A 20,391-nucleotide genomic window follows, 5' to 3' on the forward strand; every position below is an offset into this window, starting at 1 on the left:
AATTTAGAAAAATTTAAGAAATTGGTGTAAAAATTAGAAAAAATAAGAAATTGGTGTAAAATTTAGAAAAATTTAAGAAATTGGTGTAAAATTTAGAAAAATTTAAGAAATTGGTGTAAAATTTAGAAAAATTTAAGAAATTGGTGTAAAAATTAGAAAATTTTAAGAAATTGGTGTAAAAATTAGAAAATTTTAAGAAATTGGTGGAAAAATTAAGAAAAATTTATGAAATTGTCGTAAAATTTAGAAAATATAGGAAATTGCTGCAAATTTTAGAAAAACATAGGAAATTGCTGCAAAATTTAGAAAAATATAGGAAATTGCTGCAAAATTTAGAAAAATATAGGAAATTGCTGCAAAATTTAGAAAAATATAGGAAATTGCTGCAAAATTTAGAAAAATATAGGAAATTGCTGCAAAATTTAGAAAAATATAAGAAATTGCTGCAAAATTTAGAAAAATATAAGAAATTGGTGGAGAAAATAGAATACGGAAGAAATTAGGGTAAAATTTAGGAAATATTATGGCAACATTGCGAGAACGGCAAAACCACCTTTTGTATAACCACAAATTCAATATCGAACGCATAATATACCAAACGTATTTTCCCCATTAAATTATTTTCTGAGTGAATGTTAAAATTCTGCACATATATCTAGGATGGAAAGATATTCTGGGGCTGGTATCTCAGCAACTCGCAAAAAATAATAACACCTACCCTGGTTATAACAACCAGGAACAGCCAAATAACCACTCCCTTGGTTATAACTCTACAAGGCATACATACATTTAAACACCAGCTGGCAACTATAGTCAGCGTCCTTGTGTATCTAAAGTTGCGATTCTTCCAAAAATTATGCCTAAAAACTCCTTTTCTTTTAAGAAGAAGAAGAACTTCGTGGTGCGGTTTTTAAAGACCCCATACAACCAAAACATCACGGAATATTCTTTACGACCCCAGCATTTCTAGGGAGGAGGGGAAATAAGTGGAGGGGGGAATCTCCTACGTCGGCAAGCTTATCAACAACTAAGAGGGAGAGAGGGTATAGGGGGGGGGGGAGTTGCGAGCGACAAGGCTTTTTTAAAGCCCAAAGCCTGCAGCTGAGGAAGAGGCCAAAAAAGTTAGGCACTATCCCCGGGCGCGTGATGTAAAATAGCGTCCGCTGTTTGCTCTCGCTTTAAAAGAGACCGGATTAGACGCTCTCGGCCGAGGGAGCCCTCATTACTACACGTTAAAAGCGTACGAGATTTGAAATCCCTATCGATTTTGACGATTTCAATGATTTTAGAGTGATTTTCCGCGATTTAAGGGTGATTTGGAGCCGAGTTGAATTATTTGAGAGTGATTTTTACGATTTTAGTGTGGTTTTGAGACGATTTGAATGACTTTCACGATTTTAAGGAGATTTGGAGCCGATTTAAATGATTTGAGACTGATTTTAAGGTGATTTGGAGCCGATTTGAATGATTTGAGTGATTTTCACGACTTTAAGGGGATTTGAATGATTTTAGAGTGATTTTCACGATTTTAAAGTGATTCGGAGCCGATTTGAGTGATTTTCACGATTTTAAGGTGATTAGGAGCCGATTTGAGTGCTTTTTCACGATTTTAAGGTGATTCGGAGCCGATTTGAGTGATTTTCACGATTTTAAGGTGATTTGGAGCCGATTTGAGTGCTTTTTCACGATTTTAAGGTGATTTGGAGCCGATTTGAGTGCTTTTTCACGATTTTAAGGTGATTTGGAGCCGATTTGAGTGATTTTTCACGATTTTAAGGTGATTTGGAGCCGATTTGAGTGCTTTTTCACGATTTTAAGGTGATTTGGAGCCGATTTGAGTGATTTTTCACGATTTTAAGGTGATTTGGAGCCGATTTGAGTGATTTTTCACGATTTTAAGGTGATTTGGAGCCGATTTGAGTGATTTTTCACGATTTTAAGGTTATTTGGAGCCGATTTGAGTGATTTTTCACGATTTAAAGGTTATTTGGAGCCGATTTTAATGATTTAAGAGATTTCCACGATTTTTGGGTGATTTGAATTCAATTTTAATGATTTGAGAGTGATTCTCACGATTTTAAGGTGATTTCGAGCCGATTTATGTCATTTGAAGGATTTGCAAATGATTTGTATGATTTGAAGGACTGGTGACTTGTCGAGGATTTCAATGATTTGTCAAGGATTTCAATGACTTGTCGGGGATTTGAATTATTCGTCGGGGATTTCAATTATTTGTAGGGGATTTGCTGATTTTGCATGATTTGGCACGATTCGAATGATTTGGTAGCAATTTTAAGGATTTGATAAATTTCATGATACCTTGATTAAAATTCCACTTATTTACTATAGGTTTCACTGGTAGTTATTTGAATTATTTACTAGTGATTTCACTGATTTGTGCAGGGATTTGAATGATTTACTAGTGATTTCACTGAATTGTGCAGAGATTTGAACGATTTCATTGATTTCATAGCGATTTGCTTGATTTGGAATTGATTTATGTGATTTGAATGATTTAAAAACCAAGGTGTACGCGATTTGAAGAAGTGATGGTCCCCTCGCTCTAGGCCCTGGAAAACGACAACCCGTCAAGGGGGAGGGAGGGAGGGAACTAAACGTTTATTAGGCGTATTCTCATACGGTGCCTATTTTTGTTTTCACCAAAAATCCGTTCAGACTCGGTACCGCCATTTTTATGACAACAAATTTTGACAAGCTCAAAATATTGATTGAATGTACTGATGCGAAATTGTTGTGATACGTAACAATGCAATGTGCATTCATAAAGTTTTGTAATTAAGCTTTGTAATTAATTATTCTGCGCAATAAACCCGAGTGCTCTTGATAAGTTTAGCAGAGATTTTATGATAAATCATAATTTGCCAAAATGAATAACCATAAATCGATAACTTTGGATTTCACTTTAATGTGCAATAATTCATTTGAAATAATTCAATCCACTAATGTAAATAAATGCACTAGTCTGTCTTTATAATACAAGTAAACATTAACCCAATAAAAATCTACGTGTGCATTAAACACGTCGCGAATTATCATTTAAAATATAATAAGGATAAACTCACCGTGCATCGTTGTCTGCTGATACTGTTTATTTCTTATCACCGTGAAAGACTCGGGCAATTTGGATTGCGTTTCATTTACGGCGGCGGAAATGTTGGATTCATTAATATTTGGACGCAATCGCGTATTCGCGCAAGAAATTGCGGGACGTTGGATTTCCTTTTGATCATCGGTAGTAATATTATTGCGGTTGTTTTCCTCACTTGGCCTACTCAACAATCGTTCTTCGACCTTACTCCATTCCCATCTCTGATTCTCGGTTGGCGCGTACGGGGTTTCTTTTTTAAAGTCAAAGTTCCATTTGCGACAGTCACTTTCCAATAAGGCTTCCGCCTCTTTTCTAACGAATTCGTGACTCTCTCCCGGCGTACGAGGCCCAAAGAGCGAACGTCGAACTTTAAGGCGGCCTTCTCCCGGGCTCGAAACTCTGCCCGTTGTCGTAACGCGCGAAAATAAGGGCAACGGATCTAGAACTCCTCGATCGGCCATCATTTCAATAGGGCCGCTAACCATTTTCAAACACACAATTTAATTTTTTTTAAACAGTACGTCTTCGAAGTTCGACTATTAATATTATCTAAAATCTAAACGTTTAACGTTACGTTTCCAACACACGTCTACACACACCGCGTACAGCACGCAAACTGATCTCCTCGGTAGCTTCCAAAATAATGGCGCGCTACGAGCTACGACTCGGCCTCCTTTGCCGCTCTAAAAGCCTCTAACGCTTGTGCCGCGCGGTCTCTCCGAGTACTCTAGATTCCGGGGAAGAAGGCTGAGAGGATTTGGGCCAACCAATGGCGTAGAAGGATCGGTACAACACCTCAAGCCATCCTCTTACGTCATGGTCACGTGACAAAAAGCGCGGGCTTTACTCGAGGCATGGTCGAGGGCTAGGGCTACGAGACTACGAAGTACGAACGGGAACGGCAAGTCGAAGATAGAACGTTACCGTAGTAGTCACTCTCTCTAGTAGAATAATGACAGGAGCCGTTGGATTATATTAACTGAAATAAGCCTACGCCCCATTGATGATTTCAAATTTTAAAAATTCTGTTATGACATGTTTAAACTGTACACTTCTTTTTGCATATATAAATATAAATTCTCTATTTCTTATAATTTCCTTAAAATCTTTAATAAATTCGCAATTTTTTCTATAATTTTCTTAAAATCGATTATAAATTCTATATTTTCCTATAATGTCCTTAAAATCTATTATAATTTCTATATTTTCCTATAATATCCTTAAAATCTATTAAAGTTTCTATATTTTCCTATAATATCCTTAAATTTTCCTATAATTTCCTTAAAATAGACTACAATTTCTATAATTTCCTTAAAATAGACTACAATTTCTATATTTTCCTATAATTTCCTTAAAATAGACTAAAATTTCTATATTTTCCTATAATATCCTTAATATCTATTATAAATTCTCTATTTGTCACTAATCTTTGTGTTTACTCTTAATCATCATTGATTTAAATTTTGACGTCTCTATATTTCTACCCCAAACTTAAATATCCTTGATTTATTTTATAGATCATAAAACCGTACTTTTTTTTGTTATAACAAATAGAGATAGTAGAAATATACCACTTTTGAATTATAATATTTTTGATTCAAACAACAAAAAAAAACCATTTTAGTGGTGAAAATTACAGCAGCGCCAAGAAACTACACAATAAAATACGCTAGAAAACCTAGTACATTAAGAAACATACTCTAGAAATAATAGTACATAAAACATACTGTAGAGAAAACCTACTACATTAAAAACTTACTCTAGAAAACCTAGTACATTAAAAAAACATACTCTAGAAAACCTAATACATATTCTAGACAATCTAGTACATTAAAAAAACATACTCTAGAAAACCATTTACTTAAAAAAACATACCCTAGAAAACCATTTACTTTGAAAACATACTCTAGACTGTTAATGGTCTTAGCTCTAGAAAACCAACTCATTATAAACATGCTCTATAAAACCTGGTACATTAAAAAAAATACTCTAGAAAACCTAGTATGTACGTTTAAAAACATACCTTAGAAAACCTAGTACATTAAAAAAAACATACTCTAGAAAACCCAGCACATTATAAACATGCTCTATAAAACCTGGTACATTAAAAACATACTCTAGATAACCTAGTACATTAAAAAACATACTCTGGGAAACCATTTACTTTAAAAACGTACTCTAGAAAACCCAGCACATTATAAACATGCTCTATAAAACCTGGTACATTAAAAAAATACTCTAGAAAACCTAGTACGTTTAAAAACATACTCAAGAAAAACATTGGTTAATTCATAAAGCAACTTTCTTACTAAATTAAAACCAAATTCGATTTAAAAAATCTAAATTTGAAAACTAATGTTGTATTTAGAGATAATAAGGAGAGAGTCAGCGAATCCCACAAGTATTGATATTATTTTTATTGCTTGAATAAGAGGCGCCATCTATCACAACATAAATTTATTATTTTACCATGTAGTGGATGTATTTAAAATTCAAGTCAGGTGATCGAAAAGTAAAATATGTCGGTACACTTTGTGGTTTCATTCAAAAGCACATAAATATTCTAAGGTCATTTCAGGCAGTGGCTAAATATGAAACTGATATAAGTATAATAACAATGCCAAGGGTTTCAAAGTTAATTATTCAACACCATAATGTACGTGACTTTTAATTAATGGTGAGATCAAAGGTTCAGGCTTATTACTTTTTAATAAGGTCATTAATTATTCTTGTCATACCATTTCGCAGATTGTGTGGAAAAATTGTTCATTTACACCACATGATATACAGCACTTTTTATAAACGAGGGGCAGTTCACCTCGGCCAATACATAGTTTACAGGCGTGGAGGATTCATACCATTTGCACATGGAGACCTGGCAACTTAGAGTGTAAAATAGCAGACGATTTTACACTCTAAGTCGCTTGGTCTCCTGGTGTTAATGGTAGGAATCCTCTACGCCTGTAAACTATGTATGAGAACATAGTAGTATGGTTAGTAATATGGGAAACAGTCAATCTTGTATGAACTATTTTAAAATGAAAAGAACTGCCTGTGTTTAGATTAAAAAATAAAAACACGAAAAAAAAAAAATAATTAATTTTCCATTGTTGTGGCAAGCGTTCGAATTCGGGGCCTGACGTTCAACCACCGCTCCAACGGATTGTTTAACGTTTTATGGCACATATAAGTTCACAAGATATGTTCCATAAGTTTTTCAAGGGACTGTAAAGAGGTTGGCGGACCGTTGAATTTCTTTTTTAAAAAAAAACTCACCCGACCCATCCTCCCCTCTCTTGTGATTGGTTGTGATCCGCCCTGCTTCGGCGTTTCCTCAGTTCTGACACTCGAGAGTCCGAGACCCCCGCTGCCTTTGGTAGAACAAGAAGGAATTTACTATAGTAAATTTATTCTTGGTAGAAGGAAAGACTTTCGTTTTGCTCCCCCCGGGATTGTGACTTCAATAAAGACGTTTTCAAAAAATATTTCCAACGGTCCGCCGACTTCTTTAGAGTCCCTTTAAGAGTTTGTCATGAAGTGACGTAGGTGAAGCGTCATAGATTCTCGTAAAGCGACGCCTGGTGAGGTGCTGTCAAAGGCTTAGTACTGAAACGTTTTTCCACTCTGTCTTATAAACTTATAGGTAAAGCTACCATGGGGTAGTGTAGGGCCGTACTCTATTTTAGGCCTTCTTATATAAATTCCTTCTTGCTACTAGTCAACTCTCTGATTTAATCTGACCTCTTTCCTTTTCTTGAAATTTTGGTGTCTTGGCCCTACAGGGCCGAGCAATTATCTCCCAACAATTCTCAAAATGTTATTCATGGGACACTCTGGCGTCAAGGTATCCTGGCACCCATATTTGGGTATCAGTTTAAAGGGTTACCAACAGTAAGGTAGGTTCCTCTCTGTCGCGCCGCCTAAAGCCTGGTTTTCACTGGCCCAAAACGCAGGAAAAACCGCGTTCCGCGCCGTTTTTTTAGAGGTAACTTGCCGCAAAGTTTCGCGTTTTCTGTGCGGCAAGCACGGATCTGGTTTTCTATTTTTCCGCAAATTTTTACGGAAAGGAAAGCGGTGGCCAATAGGAATCGACGAATGCGTGACGTCATAGGCTTGGTTTTGGTCAGCTCGCGAGGCTTTTTTTCGACGCCATTTTTTTATTTTCAAGGCGCTTCTGTTGTCGAGTTAAATGTCTAAAAATTTATAGTTAACGATTTGCTAAAGAAATTTGGCTTAATCGTTATTTATATGATAAAATTGAACGTTTTTACAAAGACAATTAAGTCTAAGAAAATAGATAGGTTGCTATTGGTGCATTTTCAACATAACTGATAAGCCTTGGTCTCCACGAACTCGCACTCTTTCATATTACAAGTGAAAACGTTTTGCCACCGCTTTTTAAGGAATTTTCCGCAAAATTTTGCGGATTTTTCTTTTCTGTTCCGTGAAAATTTCGGCAGTGAAAACCAGGCTTAAGGTGCGGTCCACGCGGAGAGAGAACGGACAACAAAACAGTATATAGTACATGAAAGTCATAGATAAAATCAGTTCTATGAAACTGTACGAGAAAGTTTTTGAAAAAGTGGTTCATGGATGGGAACCAAAAACTTAGAACCAAAACTGTTTTAGCGGAGCCTCCGAGATGATCTAGGCCCGTGCACGTCGATTTTTATATGGGGAAACATCCGTGTTCATAGAGGAAATATTTTCACCCAATATGTGTACTAGATGGCGCTTTTATTACAGTTGCGAAAGGGGGTCTTCCATAAACTTCCGTTGATATTTTAGGGGCCATTTATAAAATTTTTATGAAAGAGAAAGGTTTCACCTTGGATAAAGAATGCGCGTGAGGAAATTTGTTTTCACTCTACAGGATAGGCAACTCCCTATCTCGGGCGACAGCTTATTCTGTATATACTCTGTTACAACATCGGTTGTCAGCACGCGCAAATATATTTCTCTATGTAACGTAGCTTTGTACGTGCTGTCAAGAGACAAAAAACTTGAGGATCTTCAGGATTTAAAATATCCGCGAGTTTTTTAGCTCGAGTGCACGGACCTCTAGGCCTTAGTTTCAAATACGTGTAGTAGGCTGTAGGTAATTTCACACGTATTTGAAACTAAGGCCTAGAGGTCCGTGCACTCGAGCTAAAAAACTCGCGGATATTTTAAATCCTGAAGATCCTGAAGTTTTTTGTCTCTTGACAGCACGTACAAAGCTACGTTACATAGAAAAACAGCTTTGCGCGTGCTGACAACCGATATTGTAACAGAGTATATACAGAATAAGCTGTTGTTCGAGATAGGGAGTTGCCGATCCTATAGCGTGAAAACAAATTTCCTCACGCGCATTCTTTATCCATGGTTTCACCCTTAAATTAACGTAATTGTTTTACGGGCTATTTATTTTTTATCGAATCTTTTGGTGAGATTGTGCGGACAACAAAAATAATTATGAATGAGATTTTAACATTGTTGTCTTTTTTTAGTAAAACAAAACTTCTTGAAGTTGCTAATTCACAGTTTTATTATACCATAAGAGGAATTTTTTTACTCCTTTTTTATTTTACGATATTAAAAGTGCCCCCAAGCGAGAAAACACGGTGAACTAAATTAGTTAAAAAAATATTCTCGCTTCGCGATAGGCACGGGCCTAGATCATCTCGGAGGCTCCGGTTATAGTACAGAATAAATACGAAGATGGACTGCAAGACCGAATGTAGTCAATTCTCGCTTGTCGTTCTCGAACTAGCTCGAGCTGTAAGTCTCTAGCATTTCGAAGAATAGGTAGTGTCATACTTATGAAGCATATCTTATAAACTTATGGTATTACTTGAGCATATCATAAAGCGTAAAATGAATGGAGTGGAAATAGAGCTTCATAAAATTTGAAGCAAGGATAAATAAGAATATTGTGTGAATTACTTACTAATGGTCATGGATGTAAGCTGAAGTTTATATTTGTAATTGAAACAATGGATATAATTATAAACTTCTTCATTCCGTATTAGAATGACTTCCGGTGCTTCAAAGTTAGAAATTGAAACCTTCAGGATATGAAATACGATTCTTTAGACTCAATTTCCTACTGCTTCCGTTTTTTTAACGTATTTACAGTTTCAACATTTTTTTATTTACCCAATTCTAATATTAATATTGCACTCCAGAGCACCAATGATGGAAAAATTAAAAATGGGGAACAAATTATTGCAATTAGTCAGAGCATAAGATACAGGAAGTATCGATCTTATTCCAACGCCATCAGAACGTTTAAATGGAATTCCTTGATATCCAATTTACAAATTCAGCCCTTTTGGTTTTCACTGGGCGAGTTTCTTTCCGGAAAAAAATTCGCAGAAAAGCGAGAAAGGTAAAAAACGCCACGGAAATTTTTATCCTGTGTGGTCGGTTTCCACTGGACGAAACCGCGGCGGAAATATATATCTGCATGAGTTAATAATATGTTAGCTCCCTATAAGTACTCAGGCAATTAATTTTTATACTCCAGCGTTTTCTCCCGCGCCGCCGGCTTCTCAATTATATGCGACGCTCTGCGGCCGCCACGTGAACAAAAATCTTATTTACTCTTCTTTCCGGTTTTTCCCCGGAAGCGCGTGTAGTGGAAGCTAGCCAATGATATCGGAGCTATTTAAGCAGCCGAATATTTCTCTCAGTAGCCTTGGTTAAGAAAACAGTTAAGAGATCAGTGGATTGAATTTAGCTGTTGTAAAATTTTCTCGTTTCAAGTCACAATAACAATTCTTATCTTTAGCATTCTTTATCAATATCGGCAAATTGCATTGAGTTCGTGCATTTTTTTGTCTCAGTACTGACACGAACGCCATTATTTAATGTTAAATTGTTAAAACATAAACATTCACGACTAAAACACTCCCTTGGTGAAAAAGCGGTCGAGGAGCCGCACGGGCGGGATTTTTTTTTCGACAAGAGAGAGCGCAACATTCGGATTTTTTCCCGTGCGGGCGTAATGAGAAGAAATCGCTTGATACATTACGCCTATGGGGCCTGAGTAACTTATAGGGAGCTAACATATTATTAGCTCATGATATCTGATAATCCCCTTGTCCGAACTGAGCGATTGAGCTCATTCGATTTTCTTCATATTTACATCTTTGTAACCTAAATTTCTTCTATCCCAAAGATAAAGGATACTTCCATTCTTTTCCAAAATTTTTTTCGAATCTATTCATTTTAATATTTAAATAACATCACAGTTGTTTAATCAAATGATGGTAAACAGGTTAAGCCTCGGTTAAACACCGCAAATTTCAAAATGGCGGCTCCCTAGTAACCACGTGAAAAAAATATCCTTTTCCGCAAAATTTTGCGAAAAACGCACGAAAAACGCCCAGTGAAAACCGAGTGCAAAAGGAATTTGAACCACTCAAAAATTAGAAACAACATTTAAATAATTTAGTAACACCAGGGATAGATGTAATTTTAGAAGCAGGAATGGAGAACAGAGTAATCTGGGCGCGGATCAAAGTCCCGGACCCCCTTCCACGGGACGAGGGGGTGGGCATGAAAGAAGAGGCGGGCCTATATAGCGACAGAGGTAAAAAATAACTACGTATTTTTCGACGTTACGTCAGTGATGTCTTCATAAAGTAGTTTAAGTGAGCCAATAACATATTTTAATATTTTCGTTACGTGTTGAAGGGAGGGGCTCTATACTGGGCTGAAGTAAATACTAACCCTTGTCTATTCCTGCTTCTAAAATTGCATGGATCCCTGGTAAAACATAAATCTTGGAATAGAGCTTCTCAAAAATATATTACAGAAATCAGAATAAACACCAAAGAGTTTTCGTTGGATATGAATTTGTCTCTGTTTTAAAGTAGTTCAATTTCCAATACCTCGTTTCCGCAAAAAAAAATAGAGTCGTGTATTTAACACACAACGCATTGGTTGCACATAATATTGTAATACTAAAGCTTTTAAAACAAGGCTGAATGTGTGAAGTTATAACAAACAGATACAATGACTCAATGAGTCTATGAGTTTGTAGCCACATCGTATGATTTCCAATGCCTTTCAAGATAAAGGGTTGATAAAGCAGACGAGAGTAAAATTGTAACAGGAAGTAAGGCGGCCGGCCAAGATTTCACAAGGCACCGCTTTGATTATTTCTCGCCACCAACAAAATTGCACAATTACTATTAAACTTCTTATACTGAAACTTTGATGTTTTTCTAACTAAGATTTCCTTTATAAACTGTTGTTCATAAAGGCAAAAACGGATTTATGTACTACGTAAATCCGTTTTTGGTATTTATCATTCTTGATGAACGGTAGATGAAAGAATTGTGGATAGTTAAAATGACAATTGGTTACCCAATAGATAATTAAATACAAATTTCCCCTGGACTGTAAACCATGAAAACAGACGAAAGCATCGGAAAACCTAGCTCGGTGGCAAACATTTGCACTGGGAGTCCAAGGCTTTAATCTAAAGTAGTGTTGCAGAAGTGTTAAATGACTAGAACATTGGTATTTGTTATCAACCCTATATCTGCATGATTACGTGTTTTTTGTTTTTTTTTTAAGAAACTGAAGTCTATTTTACAACTTTCAATTTGAATAAAACAATGCTTAATTAGGGGTTTATCATAAAGCTAAAATATTTTAGGGCTAAAGGTCAACATTCTTCACAGGTTTAATGTTTTGGGGTTCCCCTTTGTCCCAACTTTGAGAAGTACTCAACCAAACCACTTCTAAAACCATCCCCTAGCTTAACTGATATCAGCCATTTGTTTGATCAAATTCAAACTGTGATTGTTCTTGTAGAACAAACATACAAAAATTCAAACAAATCAACAGCTTTCTCAAATACACTGGGCGTTTCTAATAAGTCTGCCATAAATGTACTTCGGGCGATTTTGAGTCGAAAATGTAATTTCTATCTCCATTTTGCCGTCCGGGCCACTGTTTTCGAGTTATGATTTGTGTGTTTTAGGCATGACCCCTTAATAAATTAAATTAGAAAACATTATCTTTCAGTTTGTGAGTTAAATTAAATTAAATTAGAAATTATTATCTTTCAGTTTCTTAATAAAATTAAGGGGTCATCCGTAAAATACTCCAATCTTAACTCGAAAAGAGTGACCGGGACGGCAAAATGGAGGTTAGAAGTTACATTTTCGACTCAAAATCGCCCAAAGAACATCCCCTTCATTTATGGCAGACTTATCAGAAATATCCTGTATCCATAGTTTTTTCAGACTAGGAGGATCGAAGTTTTGTTATTAATTTCTTATAATAACTTTCAAATAGTTTGCCTAGATTAAGCCCCCCCCCCCCTAAATTTCAAACCCTAGCAGTGCTACTGTCTAGAGGACAAGCACGATTAATGAAATTTATTCATAGTTTTAACATTATTATTAGTTATTAGCCCCTCGAATTAAAGAGATATATAGCCGGTGAAGCGAATCTAATCCGTTATAATAAAACTTGACGCGAGTTGAATATAAAAAACATCTACGATGTTTATTTGTCACAACACAAAGACGCTATTATATAAATGCGCCACTTTTTTTTTGTTTCACGTGGTAAAAGTACATATATCATTTCCAGCGATAACAAATCCCGCGTGCTGGACTGATTAATCAATGTGTGTATATGATATTGGTGTCCCGCCCGAACAATCAACTCTCCTTGTAGTCATATTTATTTGACGTTGGGTCGGTATTTTTTTGACTGCTTTGTGTGCCGCGCGCTTATCTCGGGTTCTCTTTTTCCTGTTGACTCTGCATTGTTTAAAAATGTCACTCTTTGTCTAATATATTGGTCGAATTAATTGATATCGATATTACCTTGTCATATGGTGCGGTAAAGCTCCCATATGGTTATAAATTTCTTATGTTTAAATAGCAACCACTATTCGGAGTATTTTTATGAATATCTACTTATCATACTCTCATGAATATTAAGCGTGTCACTAGGGATTCATGGAGAACAAGAATACAATATCAATATCAGAAGTAAGATAAGGGATTAGAAGTAAAGAGCTCTAGCATTGGTAGTAGATCCTGGCACTAGTGAACAAATTTGAGGATTTTATGCCGCTTTCATCGTGCCTACACTAGAGAGAAGAAATTGGTCGAGTTCCAAAAATATTTCCTACCCCCTTCCCCTCAGCCTAAATCCGCGGAACACGGACGCGGATGCTTGAATCTAGTTCGGCCGTCTTCCGCCGCGAGCGTCTCACGTTTTGGAGGGAAAATTCAGAAACCGCTACCAGAGGGCCAACTGTTGTTGTGTTATCAAGAATATTCACTTTCGCCAAGTGAATAATTTGGTTAGCTCGATACTTCTAGTCCCTTATCCTACTTCTGATATGAGTAATATCATTTTTACTACACAGCTTAGCGCGTTTTAACATGACTTGAAACAACTTGAATTTTCTTGACAAAAAACGAAAACAGATTTAAATGTTACTATGGGAAGCCCTATCAAAATTAAATTATATTAATGAAAAATGTTCCAGTAACAAATGGGCCACATAGTCCAGACTCACTTTAAAATAAATACTGTAATAAAATGGAAGAAGTCTTCTTTCTAAACTGTCGGTTTTCTTAAAAATATTCTGGAATAGCTTTTTTTTTTTCAACCAAACAAAACTTGTTTGTTGAGAATGAGAAATAAACGTGAACAATGTAAACTTTTGCCAAATTAACATTGAGGGAAAGACCTTGTAACTTTTACTTTAATGTATCTTTTCTAAACTTCCATATTTAAAGGTAAATTTTGGTTAACATAACATTGTACCTAAAAAGAAGGCTTTTATCTAAATATCAAAGGAAAAATATTAAAAAAAAAAGAAATTGATCTCTTTTCACAAAATTACTACCAATTAGTCTTAAAAACGAGTATTACTGTGTCGCCATTAGTTTGTGGCGTCTGCTAAAACGAACCTCTAAACCCCCCCCCCCCTCCCTCAACCTGGGAGAATTCACTTAATGCCGTAGGGGTAAGTGGTTCGATTTAGCAGACACTACTAAACCAATGGCGTATGGCTCAGTAGTCCTCGTTTTTAAGACTAATTAAATGCTTATTATTTAGTAATAAGAGACCATTTATTTATTTTTAATATTTTTCTTTTTATATTTAGAATAATTCCGTTCATTTAAGGTATAATGTTATGTTACCCAATTACCTTCTTCTTTAAAAGTAATATAACTCTTCTAGGACCTTGCTTTCTTGTACACCGTCAACTCTTTGCAATAGAGGTGTTTAATAAACTTACGTTTCAACCAATATAAAGGCTTAAATAAATAAGATAGTAAAAATCATCAATAAAATTAAACTTCATAATTTTCGGTATGTTTTAATCCACATTCTTATTGTTTCCAAAACGATTTGCTTAAAGAAAAAACTTACCGCGGAGATAGATACCGTGATTTTGCAGGGATAGATTTCATTTTAGAAGTAGGAATGGAGCACAGAGTAATCTGGGCGCGCGTCGAAGTCCCGGACCCCCTTCATAGGCGGGTCATAGAGACAGAGGTAAAAAGGAAAGACGTACTTGTCGCCGTCCCCGTCAGCAACGTCATCAAAACGTAGTTTAAGTGAGCCAATAATATCATTTAAACTTTACGTTACATGTTGGAGGAAGGGGCTCTATACTGGGCTATGAGTCAGATTAACCGTTCTCCATTCCTGCTTCTAAAATGACAAGGGTCCTTGATATAAAATATTATCTGAGCTGCGTTATTTAAGGGACATGAAACTGGGAAGAGTTTCCTATTCTGAGAGAGCGGTAGCTCTCTTAGATAAGACTTCATACTGCTCTTAATGTATAAGGAGGGTTTTTTGTTTGGATGTAGTTTTTTTTGTATTACATTAACTGTTTTGAAAAAATTCCACAGAACTACAATTCCGGCCCTCAAAATGTGGTTAAAATTTCAAAGAGATCCATTAATTAGTTAATTTTATAAAAAATAAAGTTGCTAAGGGTGGTTTTCATTTCCATAAAATTAATCACACCTTTTGATGCAAAACAGAAATTTTTCCCATAGAAATAACATGGGAAATTTTTTGAAAAAAACAAATCGGTTATTCGTGATTTAGGAAAACTATACGTTGGTTAGTTTTGGGAACGGTCTTAAATGAAACTTTACACTATAATCTAGGATCATTTTTCTTGTTATTAAGAAAAATTAATTTTAAGTATGTTTAACTTTAATTTTAAAAACTACCCCAATCTGCGATATTTTAGCATTTATACACTGTTTTATTAGGAAATATCAGCGAGACCAATGTTGGCCTTTTTTAACGTATAGTTGCCTCATAATAATCCGATTGTTTCTTCTTAATGCCTTTTGGTTGGAATGGCCTATCGATAGTGAGATAAGACGGCTTTAATATTGCTGCAGTGACGTTGACGCGGCCGCTACAGCGACGCCATCAAAACACTCGGGTCTAAATTGTCGCGGATATAGTCAAATTCAGACTAGCTTAATGAACATTTTAATTTTCCCTGCTAATTATTCTGGATTACCAATAAAAGATAATTAAACTAGACTCCCAATTAAAGATAAATAAGCTAGATTACGAATTTAAGTAATTAAAGTAGTTTACCAATTAAACGTTCTTAAAATAAATTATCAATTAGAGGTTATTAAACTAGACTACCAATTAGAGGTTATTAAACTAGATTACGAATTAAGGGTTACTAATTAAATTACCAATTAAGGGTAATTAAACTAGATTTCCGACGACTGGTAATTAAACTAGATTTCCGACGACTGGTAATTAAACTAGATTTCCAACGACTGGTAATTAAACCAGATTACCGACGACTGGTAATTAAACCAGATTACCGACGACTGGAAATTAAACCAGATTACCGACGACTGGAAATTAAACCAGATTACCGACGACTGGTAATTAAGCTAGATTACCGACGACTGGTAATTAAGCTAGATTAGCGAAGACTGGTAATAAAGCTAGATTACCGACGACTGGTAATTAAGCTAGATTACCGACGACTGGTAATAAAGCTAGATTACCGACGACTGGTAATAAAGCTAGATTACCGACGACTGGTAATAAAGCTAGATTACCAACGACTGGTAATAAAGCTAGATTACCGACGACTGGTAATTAAGCTAGATTACCGACGACTGGTAATTAAGCTAGATTACCGACGACTGGTAATTAAGCTACATTACCGACGACTGGTAATTAAGCTACATTACCGACGACTGGTAATTAAGCTAGATTACCGACGATTGCTAATTAAGCTAGATTACCGACGATTGCTAATTAAGCTAGATTACCGACGATTGCTAATTAAGCTAGATTACCGACGATTGCTAATTAAGCTAGATTACCGACGATTGCTAATTAAGCTAGATTACCGACGATTGCTAATTAAGCTAGATTACCGACGATTGCTAATTAAGCTAGATTACCGACGATTGCTAATTAAGCTCGATTACCGACGATTGCTAATTAAGGTAGATTACCGATGGACGCGCAACGCCCTAGGACTTTTTCTCCCATATTTTGTAAACAATTTTAATTAATATGAAGACTGAAGTGACAGATATTAATAAAAACTGTCATTGTAGACAAAGACTGGAAAGTGTAAAAGATAAGGTTTGAAAATGAACTGCCTGAAGTAACAGATATTAAAATTTTCACTTTTGAAGACATCATTATAAAACATCAATTATTTTAAAAAATTCTTATCTTACTTTTTTCACCAAAATTTCATTTTCGCAAAATATTTTTCAGCAATATTTACCCAAGTATTTTGTCCTCAATGGTAGTTGTCACCTAGAAGGGTTTAAGGGATACTAGCTTGGTACTGGTTTTACTTTCAACTAACATTTGATTCTTGGAGATTCAAATGCTTGGATATCTGAAAAGATTTCTCTTGAAGAGTTTAAATTTTTATATTTTAAAATTGAAAATATTGCAAAGCGGAAAATAATATAGGACTTTTCATTGTGATTTAGTTATTAGTGTCGAAAAGATCTGTAGATTGATCTAGATCTTTGAGAGCAACACAGCACGTTAATATTTAATACTTTGAAAGCTTTACAATTTAAGAATACGTTTTGTAAAGTTTTAATTTTATAAGCTCTCAACGATTTCCTCTCGTTATAGGGTCGAATTTTGTACCTAATTTTAAATTTTTGATAAAAAATAAAATGTAAAGCCGTAGTATTTTTAAAATAACGCGCATGTTCCTTTTTAAAATACTTTCCCGAAGTAATTTTGGTGAAAAAAAGTAAGATAAGAATTTTTTAAAATAATTGATGTTTTATAATGATGTCTTCAAAAGTGAAAATTTTAATATCTGTTACTTCAGGCAGTTCATTTTCAAACCTTATCTTTTACACTTTCCAGTCTTTGTCTACAATGACAGTTTTTATTAATCTATATAGACACTAAACACTAAATAGTCTTTGATCCCACCCGTATGAAATATCTGCATGATGTGGTTTTTCTGAAACTAAACTTTTTATGTAACATTCAGTTAAATGAAAATAATTAAGAATAAAATCATAAAATTAAAATATCTCGGGTCTAAAATAGAACAGGCTTCACGGTAATAATGGAAAACCCTGCAATTAACCTTGAGGAACTAAACCCTTCTAAACCTAGTGTTACTGATATAAAACATGCAAGTTTGTCAAATTCTGAAATTAACGAATTGTGACTCTCTGTAAAGAACAAACATTCAAACAAAGTTAACAAACAAACAATACTCAAATACATTTGAATGATTTATCCATTTTAGCTTCTACCAACGGATAATATTTTTCTTTCAAATTTTGTTTTTAAAATGAAGTAGAGATTTTCGTATTTGGTAGATATATCTAAGAGAAAAGACTTTAGAGGAGAAAGAGGCTTCAAATAAATAGTTCTTTTCGTATCCAATTTAGCAATCCTCGAGCGGGGTTTTTTTTTAGTTCCAACCACCGAGGGGTTAATCACTTAAATAATCGATTACTTGATTTCTAGAATTCTTAGAAAATCATCACTAATCAAAATCAATTTTTGTGGGTAATCAAAGGTAATCAGAAATCTTCGATAATCCCTGGACATCACGTGAAATCAGAAATAATCACATGCTTTACTAGTAATATTTTGTAATCGCCTCGGTAATTACACATTTCGTGAAATAATCACGCGTAATCAATCGAGGAATTCGAAAATCCATTCATAATCAGTTGAAATAGAAATAATCACTGTATTCATCCAAATTCATAAAGAATCCAGTGGTAATCACAGCATTCACCAAAAAATCACCGGAATTCATTGGAATTCAAATAGGAATCACACGTAATCTGCGGCAATTGCGGGAAACAGGAATAGATTTAATTTTAGTAGGAATGGAGAACGCTTAGTATTTACTTCAGTCCCAGCACTGCAGTGGTCCCAGTATAGAGCCTCTCCCTCCCACACGTAACGAAAATTTTAAGTTATCTTATTGGCTCACTTAAACTAGGTTATGATGACGTTGCTGACGGGGACCGTGAAAAATACGTAATTCCTTTTTACCTCTGTCGCTATGACCCGCCTCTTCTTTCATACCCCCCCCCCCTGTCCCGTGGAAGGGGGTCTGGGACTTTGACGCCCGCCCAGATTACTCTGTTCTCCATTCCTACTTCTAAAATTAAATCTATCCCTGCGGGAAATCAGTGTAAAGATTATGGAAATCACCTAAAATAATCGTAAACACAGAAATCAAGGAATTCGTTCAGTAATCATCGTAATTCACATAAAAATTCAGAAATCAGTAATCAAGTGTAGAACATTTTGGCGAATGACTAGCCCCTCGTCGACCACCTCCGAGAGTGCCCCTCATGAAGGCGTGCTTGATTTAGCGAGGCGCCCTTCGCTTCAGGGTTCCAGACCCTTTCAAGAGAGGCACGGGCGGGAAAAGAAAGATGCGTGCCATATGGCGGCTCCCATCTTAATTGGCGCGTGCCTTCTTGTCAAAGTTTTTCCTTCGCTACTCAGCACACATGCGAAGTTTTATTACGCTTTTCTAATTTTCTTTGTTTTTCAAATCATTCATAAATGAATAAATTATTTAATTAATAAACTAGGTATAATCAGAAGGGGATAATAGAAGAAGGATGATACTCTGAAGCCTCTTAATACTTTCGTTATGTAACATGATTCTTCCCAGGCTCACCACTCCTTTTTGTTTGCAATCATTCATGAATTAATTAATTAATTAAATAGGTTTAATCAGAAGGGGATAATAGAAGAAAGATGACACACTGTATCCTCTTAATACTTTCGTTATGTAATATGATTCTTCCCAGGCTCACCCTTTTTATTTGCAATCATTCATAAATAAATTAATTAATTAATAAAATAGGTATAATCAGAAGGGGATAATAGAAGAATAATGACACTCTGTATCCTCTTATTACTTTAGTTATGTAACATGATTCTTCCCAGGCTCACCCTTTTTGTTTGCAATCATTCATAAATAAATTAATTAATTAATAAAATAGACATAATCAGAAGGGGATAATAGAAGAAGGATGACACTCTGTATCCTCTTAACACTTTCGTTATGTAACATGATTCTTCCCAGGCGAGGGAGCCCTTTTTGTTTGCTCTAATGTTCATCAAACTTCAGATGGGTAACTATCGCACCGTTGGGTGAATTCTATAACTGATTCGTGGTACTAAATCCTCAGCAATCAACCCATACACCTTGATTGTCTTGACGTGGGACAAAAACGCACAAGCGCATGCGCATTGCCAAATAGTTAGCCCCTAATAGAGTAATGATTAGGGAATTATTTTTTGTTTATGTGATTCGATTTAGTAACCTTGCTTCAAACGTTCTGATGTTGGGAAAAATCATGATAAAATTACCCCGCTTTGTGCTGGTACACATCTCTCGAAGAGAAGTGTTATATACTTCTGGTACAATTTGTTCTATAATATCTAAGACCAAATTTTTGGTAAATCTTACGTACTTTAGCGACAAAGACTTGGTGAACTGACAACAAAAGAAAGACTATGATCTTGCTATGATACATGAATGTGAAAGGTTTTAATTTTAAAAAAGAATTACCGAAATTGGTCATCTTTGAAAAACTATATTAGTAACATAAGAAATTAATCCCAGAAAGGCCCTTTTTAGTAGCCTAATCTAGTAATTTTTAGATACTTCTACGTCACGTCTTGCCTGTTTTTAAAATTGTTAGTCACTTTTTCCATTTAATTTTAGTGAGTGCAGTAGGTCTGAGTTCATTTTTAAAACAGATAAAATATACTGT

The 20,391-nt window shown here is 35.2% G+C and overlaps 1 protein-coding gene across 2 annotated transcripts in view; it reads right to left on the reverse strand.

Moving 5' to 3' along the window:
• The window catches only part of LOC149591758 (uncharacterized), a 48,253-nt gene extending 44,423 nt beyond the window's left edge, over positions 1-3,830 (reverse strand). The window contains exon 1 of one of the 2 annotated variants that reach the window (XM_089861749.1): positions 3,084-3,828. In XM_089861749.1, the coding sequence (XP_089717875.1) occupies positions 3,084-3,594 (511 nt within the window). In that variant the 5' untranslated portion in view covers positions 3,595-3,828. Of the gene's footprint in view, positions 1-3,083 lie in introns of both variants that reach the window. The other variant, XM_089861750.1, reaches the window with a different exon arrangement.
• Positions 3,831-20,391: the final 16,561 nt, after the last annotated feature.

This window comes from Phalangium opilio, unplaced genomic scaffold (genome assembly GCF_054372755.1).
Source record: "Phalangium opilio isolate 3A_F unplaced genomic scaffold, DU_Popi_V2 ptg000500l_1, whole genome shotgun sequence".
NCBI classification, from domain to species: Eukaryota; Metazoa; Arthropoda; class Arachnida; order Opiliones; family Phalangiidae; genus Phalangium; species Phalangium opilio.